The sequence below is a fragment of the Elephantulus edwardii genome, unplaced genomic scaffold (genome assembly GCF_000299155.1).
Source record: "Elephantulus edwardii isolate Elephantulus edwardi_28Jun2011 unplaced genomic scaffold, EleEdw1.0 scaffold00007, whole genome shotgun sequence".
Lineage (NCBI taxonomy): Eukaryota > Metazoa > Chordata > Mammalia > Macroscelidea > Macroscelididae > Elephantulus > Elephantulus edwardii.
Window position 1 is genome coordinate 30,006,192 of NW_006399757.1, and position 26,481 is coordinate 30,032,672.

Genomic DNA, 26,481 nt, shown 5'->3' on the forward strand with positions numbered 1-26,481 from the left:
CGGCACATAACAATAAGTTTAAAATAAAATACATTTCGTTCATCTGCAGCTCATCTATGTACTTCACAATCAAAAAAAGTTGACCGTGTCATCATTCTCTGAAATTCCACTTCTTCTGGGGTGAAAAACAACAACTTATCAAAGCAGACACTGTTTTCTCTCCTTCAGTACTGTCTATGGAGATGGTAGTCATCGCCTGCTGTCATAAAGGCTGCCTTCTGAGCCCCAGTGAAGCCAAAGTCCATCGAAAGGAGGACCAAGAAGTTCATTTGGCACCATACAGATTGTTATGCCAAGATTAAGCTTAACTGTCACAAGCTCAGAGGGACAGATGACAGGGTTCAGAGAAGACATAAGGGCCAGATCTCGAGGCCCAACATTAGTTACAGGAGCAACAAGAAGACGAAGCACATGTTGCCCAGGGGCTTCTGCAAGTTCCTAGCCCACAATGCCAAGGAGCTGGCAGTGCTGCTGATGTTCAACAAATCTCACTGTCCTGAGACTATGTACAATGTTTCCTCCAAGAACTGCAAAGCCATCATGCAAAGAGCAGCCCAGGTGACAATTAGAGTCACCCATCCCAGTGCCAGACTGTGCAGCAAAGAAAAGACATAGAAAGCTCGTTTACACAATTTATTTGTGCTAAATAAACCATAAAAATTATTAAAAAACCTCCAACAAACCAACACACAAAAATAGACACTATTAATTAGACACTATTTTGATGGAAACCTGTTTATATCTTTCTCTCACACACTCAATGCTATTCAGTCCAAACCAAGTCAAAACTACTCATAGCTGACTTTCCACTGGGATTCTGAGGCTTTAAATCCTATAAAAGGAAAACATCCATCTTCTCTTGCTGATATTGGTGGATTCAAACTACCAGATAATCCCCCGAAGGACTATGCCTCAGGCACACCTCAAGTCTGTAAGTCTGGCTGAAATGTAATGGAACGCCCAGACAGTAAAAGGGAAAGGATTTGTTTAGAATATGTAAAGAGGTTAGAGGGCTCTGGTGACCTAATGGTAAGACGCTGCCCTGGAATCCCACAGGCACACAGTCTGAATTCACCAGTAAATCTTTCAGCGGAAGAAGGAGGAGCAATCTTCTCCCCTGAAATTAACAGCCTCTGAAAACATGCTGAAGGGTCAGCTATTATGGATTGGTTCCAACTCGACAGCTTACAACAAAGAGGTTTGACGAAAATGCCAGAGAAGAAATACTGTTGTCAATACTGAAGGCAATTTTTAATAGTAAGATTATTTGAAATAAATGGACTTAGCATGGCCCATAAGAACCATTCTACATGCACAACCAATAGGTTACCTGAATTCATACAACAGAAGGGCTTTGTCTGGTTTTTGTCTCATGCTCCATAGTTTACTTAGTTGATCAACTTACTTCAAACCATATAGCCTACTAGCATTATATTCTCAGTCATTTGATGGTGGTTGTTATGTATTATTAAATTGGAACTGACCCAGAGCTGACTCTCCAATGGGTTTGCAGAAGCAGTTAATTGCAAGGAAGGAGACTGCCCAATGATTTGGTAACAGGAAAACACAAACTGCCAATCTGCTATCATCAGGTCTTTGTTTCACATTCATAACATAAAACTCAAGACTCAAACTCCCTGCCAACAAGTGGGAACCTGTGTATGTGGGAATGGATCTTTCAGTAGGTTTTTGGGAGGCTGTAAAGCCACATGGGAGAAGACCGCGGATCCTTCTCCCACAGAGCTACTGGGGAACTGGAATTGCCAGAGAGGCACCACCTTTGGCTCAGCAATGAAACTTCCTCTGAATCATTGGAGTCCCCTATTCATAAGATAAGAGGGGCTAAAATGCTCTTCTCATAACAAATTACAAAAGAGACAAACCAAAACATTGACCCTGCCTCACAGGTTCTGCAAAAGAACCTGGCTCTATGCTGCAACCTGGCAAAGCTTTAACTCTAGTTCCTGGCTTAGTGGGGAATCTAAAATTAAAAAAAAAAATAAAATAATAATAATAATAATAAAAGAAAAAGATATTTTAACAAGTTCAATTATATTTGTACTAATTTATGGTGGCTAAATGTCATTAAAAGACTGCACATTTATTGTAACCCTCTAAAGGTAATCCCAGTCAGGAGACATTTGACAAACATACTTACATGCATTAGATATTAAGCAGCACATTTTCTGGACAATTATTTAGATTTAGTGGAAAGAGAATAGAGTATTAACCTGAACGTGAACTTGAAATCAATTGTAGACTACTTTTTAGACAGTTTTATTTTGATTGGAATTTTAATTAATACTATTTAAGAAAGGTAAACCAATTTAAGTTTCATTAAAGATGAAATATGAAAACAAACACTTGTTGCCAGTATGTCTATGAAACTGAAATATATGCCAGTGTGAAATATTAAGATGCAAACGGGTCTCCAGTTTGGCAAGTGGTCTTGGTTTTTTGTGGGAAAATACCATGCAACTCTTCAAATGGCATGAGCTCGATAGTTTTACACACAATATACTTCTCTTTCCCCAAAGAAAGGTACACTCTACCACTTAAGTCTATTTTATTCTAGTTTGCTTCATGTAAGTGTGAAAAAAAGAACAGATGTTTTTCCAAAATTACTTAAGCTTGGAAGATACTCTATGATTTTCTGCAACATAATCCTTCTGAATTACCAAGAGCCAACACAGTGGTATCTTAATAGCTGACTTCTTCAAAATAAGCATTATGAAATAAATATCAGAAAGTACAGCAGTGTTAAGAGAGTACGTGTTTAGTGTACCATAATGTTGTAAATTACTTGACACCTTAATTTTCTTTTCCAGTGTGGATATTATTTTCTTTTTATATCTAGCTGTTCTACATGTCAAGTTTCTAAAACTTGCTATATTCATTTCCTACTGCCTAGATTCCCTTAATTTTCTACAATGGAATGTTTGGTATTATTAGCTGGCTTAATCACGTATCATTATAAGAACCTATTAAACTATCATATATAAATATAGGTGCACATATGTGTGTGAATATATGTATATCTCCATAAAATTAGATGTTGTCCAAAACCCTGCAGATTTTAAAGTAAGATCCTATGGTATGCTTAGAGATGAAGAAGCAGTCTTTGTGTTATTTTTCTTTGTGTTATTTTTTCATTATGCAAAACTTAGCCCAGGAGAGATGTCCATGTACCTTGTTAGTTAAAATAGGTAAGCATGTCAGGACTACAAATTAATTTCTCAGAGAAAGTTAAAGTGGATTCAGATTACTAAGATTTTTAAGGTAGAACTAAGTTTACTGAACTGTTAAGGCAATTTGCCCAGGTCAGAACCTCACCATTATTCTCTGCCCCCCAAATGATCACTGGAACAATAAAAACTTCCTAAAGTAGAGCTGCAAGAGGAGTTCCATGGGAACCATTACACATACGTAGGTACGACTCTTAAGTTTTCAAGTGTATGATGCCCCATCAAAAGTTCTATAAACAAATGAGGCCTAAACAAATATTTACTCCTCCATCCTTTCATTAATTTCTTGTATTTCTTAAGAGTCACAAGGGACCGGATATTATTATGTAACATGTGTCATCCAGCCAATGGGAGGTAGTTAGGAATACAGCAGCAAAATCCCTCTCTTTTTCTCAGTTGTGCCATTATCTGTTAATTAAAAATACCATTCATTTGGGTCTGTTCCCTCATTATACCTTAACCTCAGGCTCCTGCTGTGCTACTCCTCATATGCACTCCAAGTTCAATGTTGTATAACAAGTTTCATTCAATTTTCCCATCCAAGTTACGAAGCTTACTGACATTAGATCTCTCCAGTTCTCAAAAATGCTAGAGCAATACCAGAACGGCTGCATTTAGAAGCCAGACTGAGGCAAACAGTGGGTTTACATTTTTAGTAAAGTATACTTACCTATACTTGACTCTGCAAACCATGCCACCCTCTTAAGATGGAGCCAAATGTCCCACTAGTAATATTATGCAAATTCCTTAAGGAAAACAAGCAATATTCTTGCTCAGATTTTTTTTAAAAAAAAATCAACAGACGAGCCTTCCATTTCTGGATTGTAAATGTCATCCAATTCAGGAAATCAAAACTCTTCCCTTTCATATGCCTATTTGCTTATTTTTTACACTTTGATGATGACAGAACATCAGGTTTGAAGGCTGCCAGCATGAATCACCAGCATGTAGAGAAATCAGAGAGCCACAAAAGCATAGAAAGTAAGGGCTGATATCAGACGCATTTCATTTCAAGTCTGATGAGCCTGCATTTAGGATTTTCCAGATGGACAGGTCTGCCAGGGCATTTGGGAGATGGGGCTTTTTCATCCGTGTGTGTGTGTGTGTGTGTGTGTGTGTGTGTGTGTGTGTGTTCAGACACACGCACACATACACACACAGAGCGAGAGAGATGGACAGACACACACCTAGGGCGCGTTTAAACTCTATAGACACTGGTGGCATACATGAATGCACATGGATATATATATATATATATATATATTAAAATACCTTGAGATCTGACAAAGACACGAAAGGAACGAATGTGCAGTGAGCCTGGGTCTGAGAAACGTGCAGAGCCCACAAGGAGCGCCAGTTAAAAGGAAACATTTCTGAGGATGAGGAGGACAGACATGGCAAGTGGAGGGGCGAGGGCCAACAGACAATACAGAGACCTGCAGCTCCCCACCGAAGGGGTGCCATGGGGACCCGGAGCAAAACCCCTGCTTACTGTGGGCTCTTGGGGTAGAAGGGCAGGGTCACATGGCTGAGATCCTGGATGTCGAAGGCGGTGGGCTCAGCCGAGATCGCCTGCCTCTTGGTGCGCGGCTCTCCCTGCAAGGTGTTCGCGCTCTGCTTCTGCGCCTGCTGGGTGGCCGGCCGTATCACCGAGCGGTACTTGTCCAGCTCGTTCTGCAGCTTCTGGATCAGTTCGTCCTTCTGATCCAACTCCAGCTCCAGCTCGTCAATGAGAGCATCCCGCTGCCTCAGCTCCTCAATCTTCTCCTGGAGCGCGTATTGTAAATCCCGCAGGGTGCCCATGCTCCTCCGGGCTGCCGGGGGCTCCTTCCCGCTGCTGCGCCGCGTCTTGGGGCTTCTTCCTTTCTCTGCTCAACTTTCCCCAAAGTCGCCGCTGCCTCCCGAGTGCAAAAGCTTCCTACTTGAGACCAAAGCCAACCCTGGCTTCTGAGCATGCCCAGTCCACCGGCCCCAGCCACGGAGAGTTTTTCAGTGTGCAGATTCCACTTCTCTGGGTTTACCGGGGAGCTGAGTGCGCCGATGAGCAAAACAGCAGGTCCAAGGCGGGCTTAAACCTGAACCGCGGTGGGCGCCGCGCCGCCTGCGAGAAGAATCCGGAGGCGCGGGCGCGGGGAGGCGAGCGATGGGGAGTTGAGTGGGGGGCCCTGCGGCGGCTGCGGGTGCGTGTGGGTCACTCGCGCCGAGCCTGAGGAAGCAGGCGGTGCGTGCGGGAGCCTGATAAACCTCTGGGGCGCGCTGGAGGGGGGAGACCGTGCAAGGCGAGCGGGGCAGGCGCACTGTTTGCAGATGGGGAGGCGGCGGGGAGCGAGGACAGGGAGGACCCCAAGCCAATTGAGGAGGCGTCAGCCAGCTCCAGAGCTTGCCAGGTTGGAGGGCACTGCGCTCTGCCATGGAGGGGACCGCGGACCCTGCATCCTGAGAGCTCTGAGTCCTGGAGGTATGGTGACTGCCAGTGTCTCGGTAAAAGGCTCCGAAACTGTGTGGCTGAGCACTCGCTGCTCCCACGCCGCTTCTTCCCACGGAGAGCGCCTCACACAGGTGGCTAGCGCAAAAGAAACTTGACTCTGTGCAGAGGAGAGCGAGTGAAGAGTGCCTAGCAGGGATTCCCGGTGCCTTCAGGTGCCTTTGGGGGACTGGTGGGAATGGGGGCGCCTGGTTTCCTTCCCTTGACTGCTCTGCCAGTTCCTGCCGGCTACTCCCCTGATGAGCCTTCCAAACTCAGAGTAATGAAATGTGCTAGGGCAAAGGCCAAAAGGGTCCTCGGAGGCCGCTCAGCTTTCCCATTATCCCTCTCACTTGAGCTAGTGTGTGTGTGAGACTGATTGATGGATGTCGCCGCTGAGTTTGAGAAAAGATCATTCCTGAACTCCAAAAAGCCCATCCTGAAATTGAACGGTATCCTTCTCTGACAAGCTGTTAGAAGGGGACCTTTCCACTTTATAGCAAAGGAGAAATTGATGCAAACTCTGAGAAGGAGGAAAAGGAGAAGGGAGTACAAATTATCCCTATCCCAGTCCAACAACTCCCTCATCTCTGCTCAGTATTTCCTGACATGAGGACAATTAAGTGTCCAAGAGGAATGTTCCCACGGGAAGCCATGTTAAAAATCTCCTAATATGTCCCTAATCCTTACCTAAATTCCTAATATTTACCTAAATCTCCAACTCATCCACTTTTAAGATCCTTTAACAGCTCCCTAATTACTGTTCTTGGAACACTCAGTGTTACAATCTTCAATGCTTTATTTTGCCATTCCTTCACACTAAAATAAAAGGGAGGGGAAGGAGGTTAAAATTGAACTGCAATTTAGCCTTTCCACTGGAATCTGAACACAAGTATCAGTCTCCCAAAAGATGCTTACTTTTGCTTTTGAATATATCACTATTTCTATCTGAGCCTAAATAAAAAAGGAGGGAAAAGGAAAGAAACTATCCTCAAATGATCTTCACAAATTGTGTTTCTTTTAAAATGGTTCGTTTGCATTTAAAGGTGTAAATGGCAAAGAATATACAATCTAAACATTCTTCCACACAGCCTACTCTCTGTATTGTTGGTATGTCCAGTGGGTTGAACTGACATATAGCTGGCCTTTTGGCAGGTTTTCAGAGACTGTAAATCACCCAGGAGGGAATCACACATCTTCCATGGAGCAGCTGGTGGATTTGACCTTTGTGCCTTTGAGTTGATAGTGCAGCATCTTTATCCCTTAAGCCACTGGAGCCCAAATGTAACTTTAACGCAAATAATCCAATATGGATATTGTAAGAAGTGCATTTATTTCAGAATATATATAGTAAATAGTTATCCAAGCATTTTAATTCATAATTAATGAAAGATTAATAACTAAGAAACACTGAACACCAAATTATAATTACTTTCATTAAAAGTCAAGCATAAGTTACTGTGACTTTGTACAACTAACTGTGATCTGAAAGAACTTGGTTTCTAAATGTCCTACTCTCAGGTAGAAAGTCCAGTTATCATTCAGTGTAGGTGAACTCTTTAATTCCACAGGGAAAATGTTTTAAAAAAAGAAACTTGTCTTCATAGGGAATCCATGGGGTTAAAAGAGTAGTCTAAAACTGTATCAGGAAGTAATACTTAGGGCATATCGTCTGACAACTGCAAAGCAAGTGAAGGGAACCCTAGTGGCTTAGTCGAAAGTGACTGTGCTGCCAAAGTTCTAATCCATCTCTGCTCCACATGGGAAACAGGCATCCTCCTCCTGTGCAATTTACTGCCTCTGAAAAGCCACTGGAGGGTCAACTATCAGTGGGTTCCAACTCACCTAACACCAGAAGCAAGCTTTGGGTTTTAAGTTTTATTTGAGGCTTAAATAATGGAGGTGGCCCTCAAAAAGATGGACTGACACAGGATGGTAACAAGGGGCTGGAGTCTATCAAAGATAATGAGGATAGCACAAGGTAGATCTAGTTCATAAGGGCACACTGTAAGTCGTCAACGAGATGGCCCCTGACAACAAGAAGAAGGTTCAGTGCTGGGCTGCTGATCAAAAGATCTCCAGCTCAACCCCACAAGCTACTCTGAAGGGTGAAAGATGAGGCAATGTGTTCCCACTGAGACTTACAGTCTTAGAAAGGAAGATGGAGGGTGGCTCTCCATCGCAGTGGGCTTTGTCACAACATTGGGTCTGTTTTTTGTTATGCTTCATTTAGTATCCTCTCTTAGTGGAGTCCGTGGATGGTATAGTTAAATGGATGAAAGTTCAAATCCACTCCAAGATACTTAGGGTAATAAAACCTGCCCAACCACTCCCAAAAACTGAGCCACTGAAAGTGCAATGGAGCCAGGTTCTACTTTCACATAGAGTCACTGTAAATGGAAATTGACTCAATAAAAACCTGATTCTTAATGTCTCTGAGCAGCTCTGGGAAAATTTTTTCTAATTTATACACAGTCTGCTTCCATATACAAAAGAAATGGAAAGAAACGAAAATATTTTTCCCAAAATCTAAAAAGAACCACTTTAACCAAAAATACTCAAGTATTTTGAACAGAAGGGATTTAAAAACAGAATTGTGCAGCTTTTGAATATTCTAACTAGCATATCCGCACACATATATATCGGGCACACATTACATACACACATTATATTTTCATTTTCTGTGGAATTCTTGTGATGACAAAATATGGTTTCCACAATGAACTAAATATTAAGTATTGGGAAGCTATAATAACAACCATAAACACTACGATAATAATACATAAGACTATTAAAACTATTTACATTTTAAAAGGTGGCAAAGGATAGGACAAGGCTCTATTGTTGATAGGGTCACTGTGAGTCATACTCAACTCGACAGCACCTAATAATGAGGTCTAGAATATACTCAGTGATAAATAGTTATGGAAGGAATAATTTATTTTTTTAACAACTTTATATATGGAATTCTAGTCTTTTATTTTTTCATCCTGAAAGTCAAAATAATATATTTTAACTAAGTTTTTCAATATTATTCTGAACTGGTAGTTTAAAACTTAAGAGAATGAATGTCCACTTCAGAATTTTGAGGGATTCCAATATTGCATTATAACATCTTCACCACTGCACTAGTCCGTGCTAGAAATCATTTTACATAATAAAATGAAGTCTCCAAATTACACTTCAACAACCAAAAGAACTTCCATAAAATCCTTATTATGTATCCCATAGTAATCTTACAACCTCAAGGCTACTTTTTATTCATCAGGAAGTAGCTACTACAGACCCCAAATGGAATAAAGTAGAGTACGGTGGTATGGAATAGTAGGGTCAAGTTCTCACGCACTTCCACCTGGCCAGGAACCTTTGACATTGGATGCTTACAGAGAAGTGCAATTTTGATGGAACTGAGGTTCTCACCCTAGAATTTCACAGTCAACCTACAATCTGCTTGCTTTTTTCAACAGCCTCATCATCACTGCTTTAAGAGACACAACATTCTTCTGATAGTGAGACCAAATGGTATTGTATTAAATTCAAATAAATATGTATTTCCATTTTGTACCCAACACATATAATTTAAAGGAATATTGTCATGCCTCCTTGAACATATGCTAAGTTAGCTTTGCAATAATATTAAATCTTTGGAAAATAATATAGACCACAGAATTTACCAGGAATATCTGGTGGGTAATGCATTGTGCTCTAAACACAAAGATAAGTAGTTGGATCCATCAGCTGATCCGAGGCCAGTCTCCTTTAAAAACTCACTGGAGGGTCAGTTATGAGTTGGTTCTGACTCAGTTTAAAAATCTTCACTAATTTCAAAAGCATTATGATAATATTATCCTCTACTTTTCTATTCTTCCTGGAAGAATAAATTTAACTTTACTTTTCCATACCACTGTTCCTCAGAGGAGTCTAAACTTGAAAACTTCTGCCATTTCATGTATATAGCTTTTTTTTTATTATTACTCTGGTTTATTTACTAAGTTTGAAAACATTGTTTTTCCCAAAAGATCCTCCCCATTTCTTTCACCCCACCCACCCATCGAATTGTGCAACCCCCTCAGGAATAAATCTTGAGAAAAGGGAGGGAGATTGAGTTTTTTAGAAAATAGAATCAAGTCATTCCTTGAAGAAGATTGCTAATGTAGCAAAGTCTTAAGAATCTTGGAATGAAAGTTACTGCAACACTGTCAGACATACAGACTTGCTCTAAATTTGTGAATCATCATCAAGATTACAGGAAAGATAACTAAATTTCTCAAGCTCCTAACAAATGCATGGCAGTCACTGTTACATACAATCTTACAAAGAGGAACTGTGACACAAAAGCACTTTAAAAAAGCAAGCATTCAAATCCAGATCATTTGGTATAGACCTTCAGCCCTCACCACTGCCCCTTATTGCCTCCATCAGCCCTTCCAAGTATTTCTGTTTTGTCTTAATTCTGAGTCCAGAGAAATTGCAATGGCTTTAATTCTAATTAACTGGCTTTGGGTTTCAGGAAATAGAAAAAGGAGAAATTTGGAATCTCCTGAACAAGCAGGAACAATATTGTTTTAAAGTTGCTTTCCCAAAATTTTTTCTGGCAAGGGCGTTGGGGTGCGGGCTGGCTAGCGTGCCCCAGGGTACCTGGTATCTTCATTCCAGCAAAATTCCATGGATTTGGTTTTTTCCTTGTGTGATTGGAGTGAAAATGTAACAAGCAAATTGGTTTCCATGCAACCATCTATACAAAACCATTTCATCTTGATTTAGGGTGACTAACTTTATCTGTGTACCTGGAACTATTCAAGCTCTAAAACTAAAACTCCTAATTACCTTTCAGCTCCTGGCAAACCAGAACAATTGATCACTCTACTTAATTCAGCATTGCCTAAAGTCTCTGATAAATATTTTCTAATTTTACCCTTCAAGTAAAGCCTAGGAAAATCTGTAATAATAATACCTAGCTTGGTTGGCATATGATAAACCCACTGACAACTTCTATTTGTGTAAATATGTTTCAGGAGAACAATCATTCCATTTCAACACCTACTAACACACCCAAGGAATAGACTTAAGACTGTAAAGAGAGATAAGTAGGACACACAACAGAATTTTAATTACACTTTGATAAATCAGATAAAGATTGTAAGCTTCCTTTTCTCTGATTTATTGTTTTTATTGGAACTTAGGTTGACATCCTATAGAGTGAATACAGTGATTCAAGTTTAACTCTGAAAATTAGATCATTCTTTTCAATTGTGTTTGATGTGTGGTGGATTCTGCCATCAGAAATATTTAAAAGGGCATAAGTAAAATTCTAATGGATGAGCTGCTTGAAATCTTACTACTAAAAATGATAAGATTGGCATGGAAAAGGAAAAAATAAATCATTAATGATGAAAAACTTACTGCAGGGACTTGGAAAGTAATAGTGCACTGTACCATAATTGCTAATGTGCTTAGAGTTTAAAACCGAATTAGTGTCATGACTAATATTACTTGAAATGAATTCTTATACTCTGCAGCTTAAAAAGATGGTAAGTTATTGTTGGGCCTCAACCTAAACTTGTGTTCATGGAAATCTATGCATTCTCTAAAAAGGAGAAAACAGTTCTTGGGATTCTTTAGTAAGCTGCCCATAGCCAATGATCAGAAAAAAATAAATGGCTCTAAGAAGGAAAAATGTCTTCTTTTTTTTCATGAATGGAAAAATTTTACAGTACATAACATGGAATTCAACATCCTTTATTCACAAAAAAAAGCATTATTTCATTGGATTTTTATGTCCTCTGAATATATACGTGAACATGCAACATAATAGCTCCCATATCTGATTACTAAGTTAGTTTCTCAGTTCCATTCAACTTATTCTTTCAATGTATTAAACACACATAATTTCCTAAGCTAATACATCCTATTTTCTATAAAAGATTTGCAGAAGGAACTGCAATTTTGTAAATGAATTATGATACTTAGTAGCTTATTAAAAAATAGCTCAATGGGTTTTCTTTCATTGCAACTTTTATTTTTAGTAGCATTTGTCAGTATTTGTAGTTATATTAATAACATGGCTATAAAGAAATAATAAATGTTGCTAGTGAACTCTTGAAAGCAGGAAAGAAACAAACATGTACTTAGAATTATGGAGATGTTTAATTCTTGTTAACTAGGTAAAGGGAATTTGTCACAAGAATTAAATTTTGCTCGTACTGAGAATATTAATATTTTGGAATGAAATGAGAAGAACAGGGCAAGTGAAAGGCTTAACAAAGAAAAATGAAAAGATTTTTCATTCACACAATTATATAAAGATTGAAATTTGCCTGAATTGTGTGGTACTAAAGTGGTACCTAAGTTCAAATTAAGGGCACTGTGGTGACCTAATAGTTAACAGCTATGCTGCAATGCTGAATGCACATGGTTTGAATCCAGCATCTACTCCTTGAAAGAAGGATGGACAATCTCCTCCCGTGTGATTAATTGCCTCTGAAAACCCACTGGAGGGTCAGCTGTGGTTCCAACTTGACGGTATTCAACAACTTGGTATTGATATGTAGTTTTCTATTATAATCTGGAAATGGCAATCCAGAAATTCGCCTTTCTGATGTCTGGCTAATGAAGCTGCAGAATGGTAAATTAAATGGATATCATCCTAGGGCCTAGATAGGAGTTGAATGTTTATGCTGTTTGTGAAACAGCATAAGAGCTCCTGATTGGGGCCCATGAGACCCAGATATCTGCAACATATTTGTATGTAACCAAATGTAAAATCATTAGTCACTATACCTGGTCTACATTTTTGGTGATGGAAACTGAAACTGCATTTTCAAATTAGAAGTTCATTATTCAAAACAATCTGTTAGGTAAGAGTGCTTTAAATATTAGTAGTCCAGATTTAAACGTAAAAGACAAGTGTGCAAACTGCCATATGGCAAGGAAGTTACTGAAAATAGGACTATGCAAAGTATCACATAAATACTCCATATAATAAATAGTCAGCAGTGGCTTTTACATTTATTTGATATTAGTGCAGAATATTCGGTGTCTGTCTTGAGTCACTCTATTATATAAGAATGTTCCTAACCCTAAAACAGCAAGGGACTGAAGAGGACATCTGAATTGGCTGGCCAGCCTACCTTTCCTTCTTGCCCCTGCCCCCAAACAAAAGTGTTTTATTCTGTAACACCTTGGTAGATAATGACAGAAATAAGAATTAGAATGAGCTGAAGAGACTAGAGAATCTAAAGGCCCAAGAAGAAAAGAACTCACTAACGACAGAGGAAAGTTAAATACCTCAGTATCCCAATCATCAACACGGTGCTCCTAGTTATGCGATTCTTCAACTAAGTGCTTTTATGATTATTGAACCCAGATGTTTGACTGGTTGAAAATCTTACCTCATTGTTGTTAAAGCCAAATCAGAATAACTTGGCTAAAGAGAACAAAATATCTTAAAAGCCTTTTGAAATGTCTAAAAATCTGTCTTTCTCTGTATGCTAAATTTTTTTAGAACTTTTGCTGCTACTCTATGGATTCCCATGATGATAAGAAAGTATGAGGGTGTGTCTGTGTGCGTGCATGTTTATATACGGGTCTTCAAAAGTCAGTAGTTGTTAAGTCAGTTCCAATTCACAGTGACCCAGGTGTATCAGAGTAGAGCTATGATACTTAGGATTTCCAGGGGCTGTTTTTCCTCCCTGGAGATTGCTGGGCCTTTATCTATCTGGTAGGGTACCTCCTGGGGTGGATGTGAACAATCAGTGATTCAATTAGCAACTGAATACTCAACCATTTGCACCCCCAGGGACTTCCAGATGTCATCATAAGGTAGGAAATCACATGCCCTCTTGGGACATGGATTCCTTTATGTTCACCCCTCATTCAAGTGAAAGTACATCCCAAATCTTTTATGTTAGCCTTCGTTGACAGACTTATTTAGAGGGGAGGAAGGGAAAGCATCTTGCTTTATCTCTTTTCAGACACAACATCTTGGGCATTCTTACATTTTAGGATTTATTAAAGTTCTATGGAACAAACAAATAGTCATTATTTTTCAAAATTATAATATTTCTAACCAACTCATATCAATGAAATCTGGAATTTAATTAATATGATACTCTTGGATTCCCTAAATCATGGAGTTGGTCTTTGACCATTTGACATTTTTATGGCATAATAAAATATAATACGGAAAAGGGTGATTTTTTATTAAGTAAATATTTTCTGATCAGCACTCTATAAAATTTTTGTAAATGGGAAAAATACAGGACGACAGTAAAATGTGTCACAAAGTATATTTTATAAGAGTGTTTCAATATTTTTAGATTAATAATTATCTTCAGAACTGTATTTTATTTCCTAAATATATGTTCTTTAATCATTAATCTAGGTATAAAAAAGTGTTGTTATATTATCTCATTTTCAGATTCAGTAAATAGGCCTAGTCAAAATTTTTAAAAAATGAGGAAACTTATGAAGAAAACACAAATTACTAAAAAGTATATAGTGTCATAGTTAAACACAGTGGTGAAAGACAGTTTTAGCAATTCAATGACAAATTCAGACCTCTCATTCTTCAAAGTGTATACTATGATGCATTGTTTCCCTGAATGAAAATAAACAGCTGAACTAAAGAACAGCTGTTCATCAAATTGATAATACGTGTTGAAACTAGAGTTGATTTTACACTCAAAAGTCTTTGGAGAACAAGTAAAATTCAATGAAATAGATTTCCTCCTCTGTTCTTTCTCAGAAGAATGTCTTTGCCTATCTATATAATGAATTTCAAAAGTGATATATAGCAAATGCATATAATTGACTTAAAAACTGACTTTCCTTGGTCTATTATTTTACACATCAAAACTTAACTATTTGTAAGGTTTCATTTAGCAGCATGTGGGACAATTCACCAAAAAGTGCAATTCATTCCACATTTGTGAAATGGCTTATCAGTATCTATATACATACACCGCAGTGTTAGAGACAGGAACACTCCAGCCTGGTCCCAACATCAGTATTACCAGCCACCAGATGCCCACATTGAAACCACAATTTACCCAGTCTGTGACCACAGTCAATGACACTACAGAAAAACACAAACACATGACAAATTTGGTGTTTTCAGGAAAGGCCATGTTACCACTTGTCCCATAATCACATTTCTTTTCATTAAAAGTAGGTTGGCTTACAGGATTATTGCTCAAGCTGGGAAAATATTCAAAGGAAAATTACAATGTGACCAAATCAGAACAACTGATTAATAATTAATTATGTAAGTATTATACTGATCTTTCAGTTCTTTAAATCTCCGGGTGCTAAGTAATTCATTTTAACAGTTCACAGATTTGCTGTTCCTAGTGAAGTCTTTCCTAGCTCATTTTCCTACCTTCAATTTCACCCCTCATTCTTTTTTATTATTAACTTAATCAACTCCTTCTTTAACTCCTTCATTAAGCTTACCACTTTATGTGATCATCTTTTTGAGTCATCTCCAATATAAATTCCTTATCCTGATTTGAAATGTTATATTTATCCTCAAGGACATTTGTTAAATAGCTATCTTTCCCCAAGAGACTGTAAACTCCAAGAAGGCAGGGGACTATGTCTACTTTGTCCAACACTTAACACAAGTCAGTACTCATTAACATTTGGTGAATGCATTTGAATAAATGAAGGTAGAGATAAATTCATTCATTAAAGAATATATTTAGTGTTTCAAATGCACTATTACCAATAAATAGACATAAAAATTATCTCTCTTCTTTTGCTCTCTCCTCCATCAAGAGATTCAACCAACAAGTTGCATTCAATATTCTTGATGATCTCAGGGGTTCTTCTGGCATAGTCGCCAGGGTCTTGCACTTCTAACCATAAGGTCATGCCTCTCTAGGGCTTCAAATCTACTAGATACTCTGAGGGAGAAAAATGGGTGTCTTCCATCAAGATTAACAGCCTGGGAAACCTGGAAAGCAATTAGTTTTGTTTTCTTAACTTTTTTTTTCCTTCTCCAGTGTGTTTATTTTTTTTTTGGATTTCCATTCATTCATTGTTGCACTTTTCTCCCTGCCCCCCCCCCACTCCACCGCCCATACACTCTTCTCTTTGATAAGTAAAAGAAACCCATTGTTTTACAATCCCTTCCCCCAGGTCCACTCCACTATGCAGCCTTCCTTCTGGACTCCTATCATGACAATAATACCTAATCTCATATTCCTTTTAAACAGTTTTCTCCTTCATCTGTTTCAATGAAGTATACATTATTTATCCCATCTTTCTCAGTCTCCCCCCCCCACCCCCGATGGCAGTCCTGTTTTACAACAGTGGCACTATGCAGTATTTGCCCTTTTGTGACTGAGATATTTCACTCAGCATAATGTCCTCCAGGGTCACCCATTTTGAATAATATTGCATGAGTTCCTTGTTTTCCAATGCAGCGTAGTATTCCATTGTGTGACTATACCACAGCTTCTCTATCCATTGGTTTGTTGATGCTTATTGTATTAAGTTTCAGAGTTCTTATCCTCCAACTAGAAAGGCACACAACATAAGCCTCAGAGACCTCACTATGATTTTTATATGACCCACTCAGCAAGTCTTTACGTCTCACACATTGGTCTGGGTTTTATCTTAATTACTCTAATGGAAAAGGAAGCCCTGATGGCCTAGTACTAAGAAGCTGCACTGCAATCCTGAAGTCATGAAGTTCAAATCTACCAGCTGCTGCCCGGGAGAAGGACAAGCAAGTTACTGCCTCTGAAAACTTGTGGGCACATCAGCTATAGGTCTATTCTGACTTAACAGCACACAACAGTAGGAATCATGGAGAAGGACATCATGCTTAGCAGGGTGAGCACAAGAGAGGAAGGCCCTCAGTAAGATTGATTGACACTGTGACTGCAGTAATATGCTCAAGTGTGTTTGAGATGATAAGGACAGAACAAGATAGGGAAGGGTGCAGATCCATTGTTCATATGGTGTCTAGGAGAAGCAGACCACTTAATTTAACATCATGAAATGACAACAATATTCTTTGTTTTTCTTGGAAAGATTCGTGTTTCTATTGACCTCAGTCAGAAGTTTACATTCAGATCTAACCAGTTAAAGGGTCATCTTCAAAAAAATTTAGAAACTAAAATATTGAAATTTAGAAACTAAAATATTACAAGTACATCTGGGCCTAATAAAAAAAATTATATACATTTCATATACATATATATGTACTCACGCACATAATTTATGTATATTGTCATGTACCATCAAGTCGGAACGACCCATAGCTGACCCTCCAGCGGGTTTTCAGAGGCAGTTAATCTGCACGAGAGGAGATTAACCACCTTTCTCCTGAGAGCAGCAGGTGGACTCAAACCACATGCCTTAGGGATTGCAGCATAGCTTCTTGCCACTAGGCCACCAGAGTTCTACACGTATAAACTCATGTATAAGTATGTATACTCATTAAGAATTCCTAAATGCCAGTAGTTGTAGAGAGGCTTCTGGACTTTTGCTCATAGAGTCGCTATGAGTTATGCTCGACTCGAGGCTATCAACAACAACAACAACAACATTGTTATTTGTCTGAATCATCTCATAGTTGATCCTCCTGAGTGTTTTTGGGAGCAGTAAATCCCATGGTGGGTGACTGCCCATCCTTCTCCCAGTGTATCTCTCCCTGTCTATTTCTCTATGGAGCTCTTGTGGATTGTTGCTGCTGTTAGGCGCCATTGAGTTGAGTATGACTCACAGAAGCCCTATGAATGACAGACTTGAACCCTGAGCCCACTGCTGCAGTCACAATGCCAATTCATCTCATTGGGGATTTTCCTCTCTTTTGCTGACCCTCTACTTTTCAAAAGTGAAGTCCCTTTCCAAGGAATAACCTCTCTAACAACATGCCCAAAGTATGAGAAATGAAGTTTCACCATCTTGCCTCCAAGAAGAATTCTAACTGCATTTTTCCCAAAGACACATCTGTTTGTTCTTTTCGCAGTCCATAGGATATTCAGTACTCTTCTCTAATGCCACAACACAAAGGCATCGATTCTTCTTCTTTCATCCTTACTAATTTTTCAGCTCTGAGATGCATAATAAGTGACTGAAAAACTATGGCCTGAACCAGGTACACCTTAGTCCTCAAACTGACATCACTACTCCTCAATAATTTGGAGAAGTCTTTAACAGCAGACTTGTCTAATGCAATGTCTCCTGATCTCCTGACTTCTAGTACCAAGGGTGCTGACTGTTGGTCACTGACAACTTCAATCCATTCTCTATCATGATGTTACCTATTGATCCAGTAGTGAGGACCTTTGTTTTCTTGATGTTGAGATGTAATCTATACTGCAGGCTGTAGTCATTGATTTCTACAAAGAGTTTCATAGCCTACTCACTTTCTCCAAGCTAAGTCTTACTCTGATCCTCATGCCACATTCCTCTTCATAGAGTCCAGCTTCAAGAATTATTTGCTCAGCATACAGTTTGAATATGAATGGAGAAAGGATACATCCCTGATGCACACTCTAATTTTAAACCATGCAGCATTCCCTTGCTCTATTCTGACAATAGCTTCTTGATCTAAGTTACAGATTCTTCTCAAAGCTACAGTTTGTTATGATCCACATAGTCAAATGTCTTTGAATAGTCACTAACACACAAATAGACATTTTTCTGGTATTGTCTGCTTTCAGCCAGGATCCATCTGGCATCAGCAATGATAGGCTTGGAGTCATATAGTCTAAATTTCACATGAACGTCTGGAAGATCCCTATCAATGTACTTTTCTAGCTGTTTTTGGATGCTCTTATGCACTATTTTGCTTGCATGTAATATTAATTGTTTGATAATTTCCATATTCTGTTCAGTCATTTTTTTTAGAATATAAAAAATATGGATCTCTTCCATCAGTTTAAGAGATCTAATGGATTAGTGGTAAGGAATTGTGTTGCCAATGGTTCAAATCCATCAGCAGTTTAGGAGGACAAAGATGAGCAATCTCTTCCCATGCAATTTACTGACTCAGAAAATCTGCCAGAGGACAGGCTATGAGTGTATTCTGAGTCTATAATACTCAACAAAGATAGATAGATAGATAGATAGATAGATAGATAGATAGATAGATAGATAGATAGATATAGATGATAGAGATAGAGAGATAGATGATAGGTATAGATATGTTACATGTATGTATTTGAAAGAAAAGTCAACATCAATTTAGCAAACAAAGTTTAGAAATGAATACTGTTAATGAATACATCTATGATTGCAAATAATAGTATGAAAATAATGTGAAATGGTGACTTTTCTGAAAGTCAATACCTCTATAATTGTATATGTTCTTTATGTATAAATTGTTGCTGTTGATTGCCTGTGAGTTGAGCACGACTCATAGCGACCCTATGAACAAAAGGGCTGAAGCTCATCTACAACTATCAACATTTATCAGAGTTCGTAGAGTTTCCAGAGGCATGTTGTTTAGGACGTGGATGCCATTCCTGCTTCCAAACCTATCAGTATGTTATTGCTATGTGCCATTGAGTTGCCTGTGATGCACAGCAATCCCTACACACAGCAGCTCTGAACCCTTCCCTGTCCTGAGCCAGTCTCACTAATTCCAACACACCAACCCCCAGTTACTGTATCAATCCATCTCATCAGGGCTCTTCTTTTCCTGTGCTGCCTATATAATGAAATCAAATATGTTTTGTTTAATTTATAATTTCGTTTTTATTTTGCAGGGAAAATAGACATCATTTGTTGCTGTCAAAGTAGGGGGATATTGGGGAACAAGGCCATGAGCATCTCTCTGAAAGGACCAGCAGGAGTAAGAATAACACAGCCGCTCAACACCCCAGAACAGAATTCCGATAAAGAGCCCATAGCTCAGCCCTATAGTGCCTCTAGAACTACACCAATAGTAAAAGGTTCATTTGTTCATTGCTCACTATCAGACTCACAGTCATCAACAACAAAGTTTATTTTGGAAGGAAGTTGCAGAATGAGGGAAGCAAAGAATATCACACAATACAAGTCCAGGCTTTAGCCCAACAGTCCAAGGCACTCAAGACTCAGTAAGTCCAGGCTCTGATTTCATTGAGCAGTCAAAATCCAAATCATCCAGCAAGGTTTGCCTCAGATCTGTTACAAATCAGCTTCTCCTTCAAACATCTGGCAAGGACAGCCTTTAACTATGTCCAGAAAAAATACAAGAAGCCTCAGTTCACATCTTGCTACCATTTGTCAACAGCAATGCCACAGTCTCTGCAGCCCCAGGACTTCACTCTTACCAAGGTCTTGTCACCTCAAGCCTTGCTCACCTCGAGTATGACTGCCAGTGTGGGAAGCACTCTTTCTTTCTCTTATCCTATTCCTACAGCTGCTGGTGATTTGCAAGAACATAATTATAGGCAAAACAATGTGACTACAGTTAAGGTAGCTGGAGACCAGAGGCAGCTAAGTATAATGGCTAAAAAAAAAAACACCCCAATTTTTAGGATAAACCACAATTGCCTAGTACCTTTGGAACCTCAGAATTTTGCTAAGGCATGCTATTTCTTGATTTCCAACCACTTTTTCCAAATATCCCTTGGCAATCAACTCCTTTAATGAACTTTAAAACACTATAATATCAGAGTCTTTCTTACTTTTAGGCTTATAATATATTGTCTTTAAGGTTGAGTGCCTTTTTTATAAAGAATTTTCAGTATCTACAGCATCAACAATTCTGCAATTTCCTTTTTCTGTTTCTTTATAAATTCTGACCACTCTTATCTAACAAGCTAATGGCTTTATTTGGAGTTGTGGTTTTTATTAGTCATTCTTACTATACATGTCTTATTGAAAATCACCTATATAATTTGATAGTATTTTGAAAGACACTGTATTCAGTTAAGGTACATAAACAGTTCCGTGATTATTAAATAATACTTCTGCCCTCCCCCTTATGAAGTCTAGTGGGTAACATGCTGCCAATCAGAGGGCAGGCAGTTGGAATTCACCAGCTGTTCCAAAAGAGAAATGTGGACAATCTCCTCCCATGTGATTTGCAGCCTCTGGAAACCCACTGAAGGGTCAGATATGAGTCAGTTCTAAATCACAGGCACTAAATGCTTGTACTGCTACTGTGCCCAACTATCATATTTATATACAAGATCTTTGGAAACTCAGATTGAGAGAGAATTCCAAGAGAAAATCTACATACAAGCAGCATTTAATGCCCAAATATACTTTGAAAATTGACTCAATTCCTCGAACAAAGCACTGCTTACGTCTCATTCTTTCTTTTGCTTTGTTTATAAAATATGCGATTAAAAACTTTCCCAAAAAGTCTATATTTAATCCAGTAATCAATTCAACACAAAGCTAGAGTGCTAATCCTAATACTAATCCTAGGGTATTGGACATACTATCAAGTAATAATGACATTATATTCAATGGCATACAAAGCAATGGTATAGAGTTTGCCAAAAAAAGAAAAGAAAGAAAGAAAAAAGTGTTTCTCGGGTAAATGTGTTCTAAATGAGCTCTGATGGCCTAGTGGCAAGAAGCTGCGCTGAAATCCTGAAGGTACATGCTTCGAGGCCACCAGCTGCCCCACGGGGGAAGGATGGGCAATCTCATCCCATGGGCTTAACTGCCTCTGAGACCCACCAGAGGGTCAGCTATGGATCAGTTCTGATTATACGTATACAGCAACAACAGCAATTTTTTAATATGAGCAAGAAAACTTCAAACATTATTCAAATAGTAACATTTTAGTATAAGATTTGTGAAAAAGTTACAAAAATATCAGCCTAAAGTTTTCCTAGGGAGTTCTAGTGGCCTAGCACCCCAACGCAAAGGCAAGAGGTTTGAATCCTTCAGCTGCTCCATGGGAGAAAGACAGAGAATCTCCTTATGCATGATTTACAATTTCTGAACATCTGCTGGAGGGTTAGCTAAGAGCCAGTTCTGACTTCACGACAATGAACAACAGCAACAACAATGCTTTCCTATGTAAATGTATAAAACAACCTGTATCTATGGTGGAAAGCTAAATGTACAGAGATTCAAAGTTTTACACATAAAAACTTCACATCTTCTCATTAAAGCAGCTTAGCTGAGGAGTAATGCTGCCTCTAGGTTTAAAAGGAAATTGATTAATTTGCAATTGCCCATAACTCCTACATCAACAACAAAACTTATGTGCTCATAACCACTTGAATAGAAGAAAGAAAACATGTATCACTAGTGTTTATTATTTATGTGTACTTATGATATAGTTGCTCTTATACATAATCCTTTTGGAAATACTTTTTTTCTAAGACAAAAAGGATATACTCTTTTCCAGTGTAGATTTTTTTTCCTTAAGTACACTTAATAGTAAATAAGTTCTGTTGTTGTTGTTGTGTGCTGTTGATTCAGAACCGACCCATAGCTGATTCCCCAGTTAATTGCAAATTAGGAGATTGTTCATCCTTCTCCTGAAGAAAAACTGGTGGATTCAAATCACGTGCCTACAGAAGAGAAATGTATTCTTCATGCATATTATATATAGTACGTATATAAGGAGAGACAGGTCTTTAGAGAGGGACATCATGCTTGGTAGGGTGGAGGGACAGCGCAGGAGGGGAAGACCCTCAATGAGGTGGATTGATTCAGTGACTGGGGTAATTGGGATGGGAGTGTCAGAGACAGTGCGATTGGCACAGGATAGAGCAGGGTTTAGGGCTGTTGTACATAGGGTCGCTATGAGTCGCAAGCGACTCGACGGCATGAATACACGCACATTCTTTTTAATCCAGGTAACAGTCTTTTTCTACAAAATAGAAAATAGTTTCTATTTGTGACTGAAATTCATCACTTTTTTAAAAATGGTAAAATCCACATACCTTTATATGAAACGGAAATCCATGCTTCCTTTCCCTGTCTCATTTCATTTTTTTATTCTTACTTTTAATAGACATTTACAGAGGTTTTGGATTTCCATTCATTCATTGCCGCTGTCTCATTTCATTTTAATACACTCCTGTAAATGATACAGAGCTCAAGCAAACAGTACATTCTTAAAATTTTTCTCTCGATCATTAAAAACTAATTTATAAAAGGTTAAAATACATAACTAGAGGTACAATTGCACCCTCTACTGTTCAAATATTTCTTCCCATATTGAGCAAAGCACCATACACATTTAACACTTAATTACCAAGTAACAGATAAATCATACTGGCTTCCCTTTGACATTAACTATCAGATCCTTGAGAAATTAAACTCTAATTGTTATGACTTTTTACTAATACCATGGAAATGTGACATTTATATAGTTACTTAGATTAAACTAATTTTAAAAATGACACTTCACATGGCACTTCAAACATGATGTTTTCATTAACTTACTGACATTGAAGGGCATTAATGATCACCCTTTGAACAGTAGTTATAACAAGGAAAATAAATCAAGTCATTCTAGCTAACAACTGGCATATTTTTCTAATACTATATAAAGTGTAGCCATATACTGAAATTAGAATAAATATTAATGTTTCTATAAAACTGTAATTTGAAGGTTAGAAACACACAAAGAGCATAGTTCTCCTGCCATCATTAAAATTTCAAATTCAAGTGACTGTGTTTTCTTTTCAACATGTCCCTTGCTTTTACTATAAACTACTTGTTTGGTATTTATTTGCAGGATGTCTTTATTAATTGCTACATTAATTCTCCATTTGATGGGGAATAAGCTTGCAAACGTCTAGTCTGTTGTTGTAACATCAACTCGGAGCTGACCCTTAGCTTACCCTCCAGCAGATTTACAGAAGCAGTTTATCACACAGGAGGAGACTGCCCATCCTTTACACACAGAACAGCTGGTGGATTCAAATAATGTGCCTTTGGGTTGCAGCACAGCTTCTTACCACTAGGCCACCAGAGCTGCTGAGAGAGGAAGACCCTGAATGAGATTAATCGATTCAGTGACTGGGGAAATGGGGGTGTGTTGGAGGTGAAGAGGCTGGCACAGGACAGAGCAGGGTTCAGAGCTGTTGTGCAAAGGATTGCTATGAGTTGCAAGCAACTCAATGGCACTTAACAACAAAAAACAAGCTTGTGAATGACTAACTCTGACACACAGATAACTAGAGAACTGCATCAAAAGAAAAATATGTTGAGGCACTGGAACATTCTTAAGCAGTGAGGAATTATGGGAATAATATCTAGAGAAGAGAGAAATCCAGTAAATGATCCAGATGATGATGCGCGTGCACGCGCGTGTGCGTGTGCGTGTGTGTGTGTGTGTGTGTGTGAGAGAGAGAGAGAGAGAGAGAGAACAAGAGAGAGAGAAGGCTTACAATGAAATGATAGCCTCAGATCAGAAAGTGACAACATGGTATCCTTTCTCTCTCTTTCCTTCCTTTCTTTCTTCCATCCTTCCTCTCGCAGGCTCTATCTCTGTCATTGCCCTGACTCAGAATCAACTCATAGCTGACTCAAGTGAGTTTTTAGAGGCTATCAATTACAGGAGAAGAAATGGACCACAGTGCAGATGGTAGAATCGAACCCCTGCTTTTTGGTTGGGCAGTGCAACTTCTTCCACAAGGCTACCAGAGCTGTTTACTGCAATATTGTTATGAGCTTGGCAAAAACATCCTTCAAAACTACAAGGAAGAGCAAACAGATTTTATATAAATAAAATCACCAGTAAATCCACATTAAAGAAAATACTAAAGGATGTTCTTTAGGTAGAAGGAAAGTGAAACTCAATGAAAGCACAAGGGAAATAAGCACTGAAAAGGATAAATAACATGGGAAATCTGTGTGAATTATTAATTCATGAAACATCAATAACAACAAATGTGGCACCTCAGAAATGATTCCCTTTTAACTAAATATCCATTTAGGAACAAAATTAATCTAGAGTCCTTCCTCCTACCAGACACAAGAATGCAATTTCAGATCAACTGCAGATTCAAATGAGAAAGGTAAGTAACATCAGAGAGAGGGACTTTATTAACTTACTATTGTTAAAAATTTCTTAACAGGACATGAAAAACACATACCCAATAGAAAGAGTTGATAAATGATCCACAATAGGACAGTTTCTTTCTTATATTTATTATATCTGTGTGTGTGTGTGTGTGTGTGTGTGTGTGTGTGTATACGCGCGTACCATGGAATCAGAAGTGACTCACAGAAGACCAGATGAGTCTCAAGTAGATTTTCAGAGGCTGTAAACCACATGGGAAGAGACTGGCCAGCTTTCTCCCAAGGCCCACTGGTAGATTCTATCTCCATATCATACACACACACACACACACACACACACACATATATACATATATACGCACACACACACTCATATATATCAATCTCCATAGAGTTCTCTATAGAGATCTCAAGAGAGAGAGAGAGATAATAGATAGATAGATAGATAGAGTGCTCTAGTGATGAGGTCCTGCCCAGACAACCCTAAAGAATGAGGTTTGAATCTACCAGTTGTAGATCACCATCCTTGCTTCCCAAGAGCACCTGGGTGCACCACCTCAATGTCAAATTTGTCTTTTCTTTTGGCAATCCAGGGAATATCCAGCACTCTTTGACATATTGTTGTTGTTGTTGTTGTTGCTGCTGCCGCTATTAAATGCCATCAAGTCACCTGCAACTCACAGTGACCCTATATACAACAGCTCTGAACGCTGCTCTATACTGAGATAATGTTATTGTTTCTGACACACCTACCCCTATTACTCTAGTCACTGAGTCAATCCATCTCATTACGGGTCTTTCTCTCCTGTGCTGTCCCTCCGTCCTCCCAAGCATGATATCACTCTCCAAGGACTGGTCCCTCCTTGAAACATGCCCAAAGTATGTCAGACAAAGCTTCAGAATCCTTGCTTCCAAGAAGCAGCCCAGTTTCACCCTCCTCAGGACAAACCTGTTTGTTCTCCTGGTGGTCCATGGTGTATTCAAAACTCCAGCATCACTGCTCAAAGGCATCAATTCTCCTTCTATCATCCCTAGTCATTGTCCAGCTTTCTGATGTATAGCAAGTAACTGCAAAGATTATGGCCTGGATCAGGCACACCTTAGTCTCTAGAGTGACACTGTTGTTCTTCAGTACTCTGGAGAGGTCTCTAACAGCAGATTTTCCCCAATTAAATTTATCTTTTGATTACCTGGCTGTTGGTACAAAGAATGTTAATTGTGGAGCCAAGCAAATTGAAGCTGTTAGCAATCTCAATATCTTCACCAACTGTCGTGATGCTGCCAATTGGCCCAGTGGTGAGAATCTGTTTTCTTGAAGTTGAGCTCCAATCCATATTTAAGGCTGCAGTCCTTGACCTTATGCAGCAAACATTTCAGGTCCTCCTCAGTTTCAGCAAGCAAGATTATGCCATACGTATAACATAGGTTGTTGATGAGTCTTCCTCAAATCAATGCTACATTCCTCCTCATAGGGACCAGCTCCCTGGATTATCTGTTCTGCGCATAGATTGTAAAGGTATGGAGATAAGCCAAATCCCTAGCTTACAGCCTTCACGATTTTGAATAATGCAACGTATCCTTGCTCTGTTCTGATGACTACCTCTTGGTCAAAGTGTAGGTTTCACATAAGCACAATCAAATGTTCTGGGATTCCCATTCTTCTCAGAGTTAGCCACAGTGTGTTGTGATCCACACCATCAAATGTGTTGGCATATTCAATGAAACACAGATAGACAGTCCTCTGGTACTCTCTGATTCCAACCAAGATTCATCTAACATTAGCTATAATACCCCTAGAACCATAACCTCTTCTAAACCCAACCTGCA

General features: G+C 38.8%; 1 protein-coding gene across 2 annotated transcripts in view; it reads right to left on the minus strand.

Annotated features, from left to right (window-relative positions):
- PRKG1 (protein kinase, cGMP-dependent, type I) overlaps positions 1-26,481 on the minus strand; it is a 1,522,098-nt gene that overhangs the window by 1,400,279 nt on the left and 95,338 nt on the right. The window contains exon 1 of one of the 2 annotated variants that reach the window (XM_006880306.1): positions 4,738-5,129. The exons of the other annotated variant lie outside the window; for it this stretch is intronic. Within the exon in view, the coding sequence (XP_006880368.1) occupies positions 4,738-5,048 (311 nt within the window). The 5' untranslated portion in view covers positions 5,049-5,129. Of the gene's footprint in view, positions 1-4,737; positions 5,130-26,481 lie in introns of those variants that run through there. 2 annotated transcript variants of the gene reach the window in all.